The following is a 340-nucleotide window of genomic DNA, read 5'->3' on the forward strand; positions in this document are numbered from 1 at the left end:
TGATTGATGATGATCAGGATAAGGATGTTGGCAGTGAGAGCTAAGAGATAGAGCAGAGCCAGGGGCAGGGAGAGCCAGTGCTGCCAGGTGTGAATGCCTGGGAATCCCATCAGAATGAACTCAGAGACCTGGAACTTAGAGATGTTGGAATCTCCAGGATGCTGGAACATCCTTCACTAAGGGAAGAAAACATTCAAAGTTACTGTACTTAATATCACAAACACTGTAAGTATTTGAAAAGGAGTTATCTGGGTTCATGAGATTAAAAGGGGTATTCATCTTCATTATTCTCATTTCAGCACTAACATTTGTGTGATATTATTACAAAACTGGAATGTTG

The 340-nt window shown here is 40.9% G+C and overlaps 1 protein-coding gene across 1 annotated transcript in view; it reads right to left on the reverse strand.

The window, feature by feature from the left end:
• LOC125914112 (putative olfactory receptor 56B2) overlaps positions 1–340 on the reverse strand; it is an 817-nt gene extending 477 nt beyond the window's left edge. Inside the window, exon 1 of the mRNA XM_049619266.1 lies at positions 1–340. This exon is cut by the window's left edge and continues 477 nt beyond it. Coding sequence (XP_049475223.1) covers positions 1–170 — 170 coding nt within the window. The 5' untranslated portion in view covers positions 171–340.

Source organism: Panthera uncia, chromosome D1 (genome assembly GCF_023721935.1).
Source record: "Panthera uncia isolate 11264 chromosome D1, Puncia_PCG_1.0, whole genome shotgun sequence".
NCBI lineage: Eukaryota > Metazoa > Chordata > Mammalia > Carnivora > Felidae > Panthera > Panthera uncia.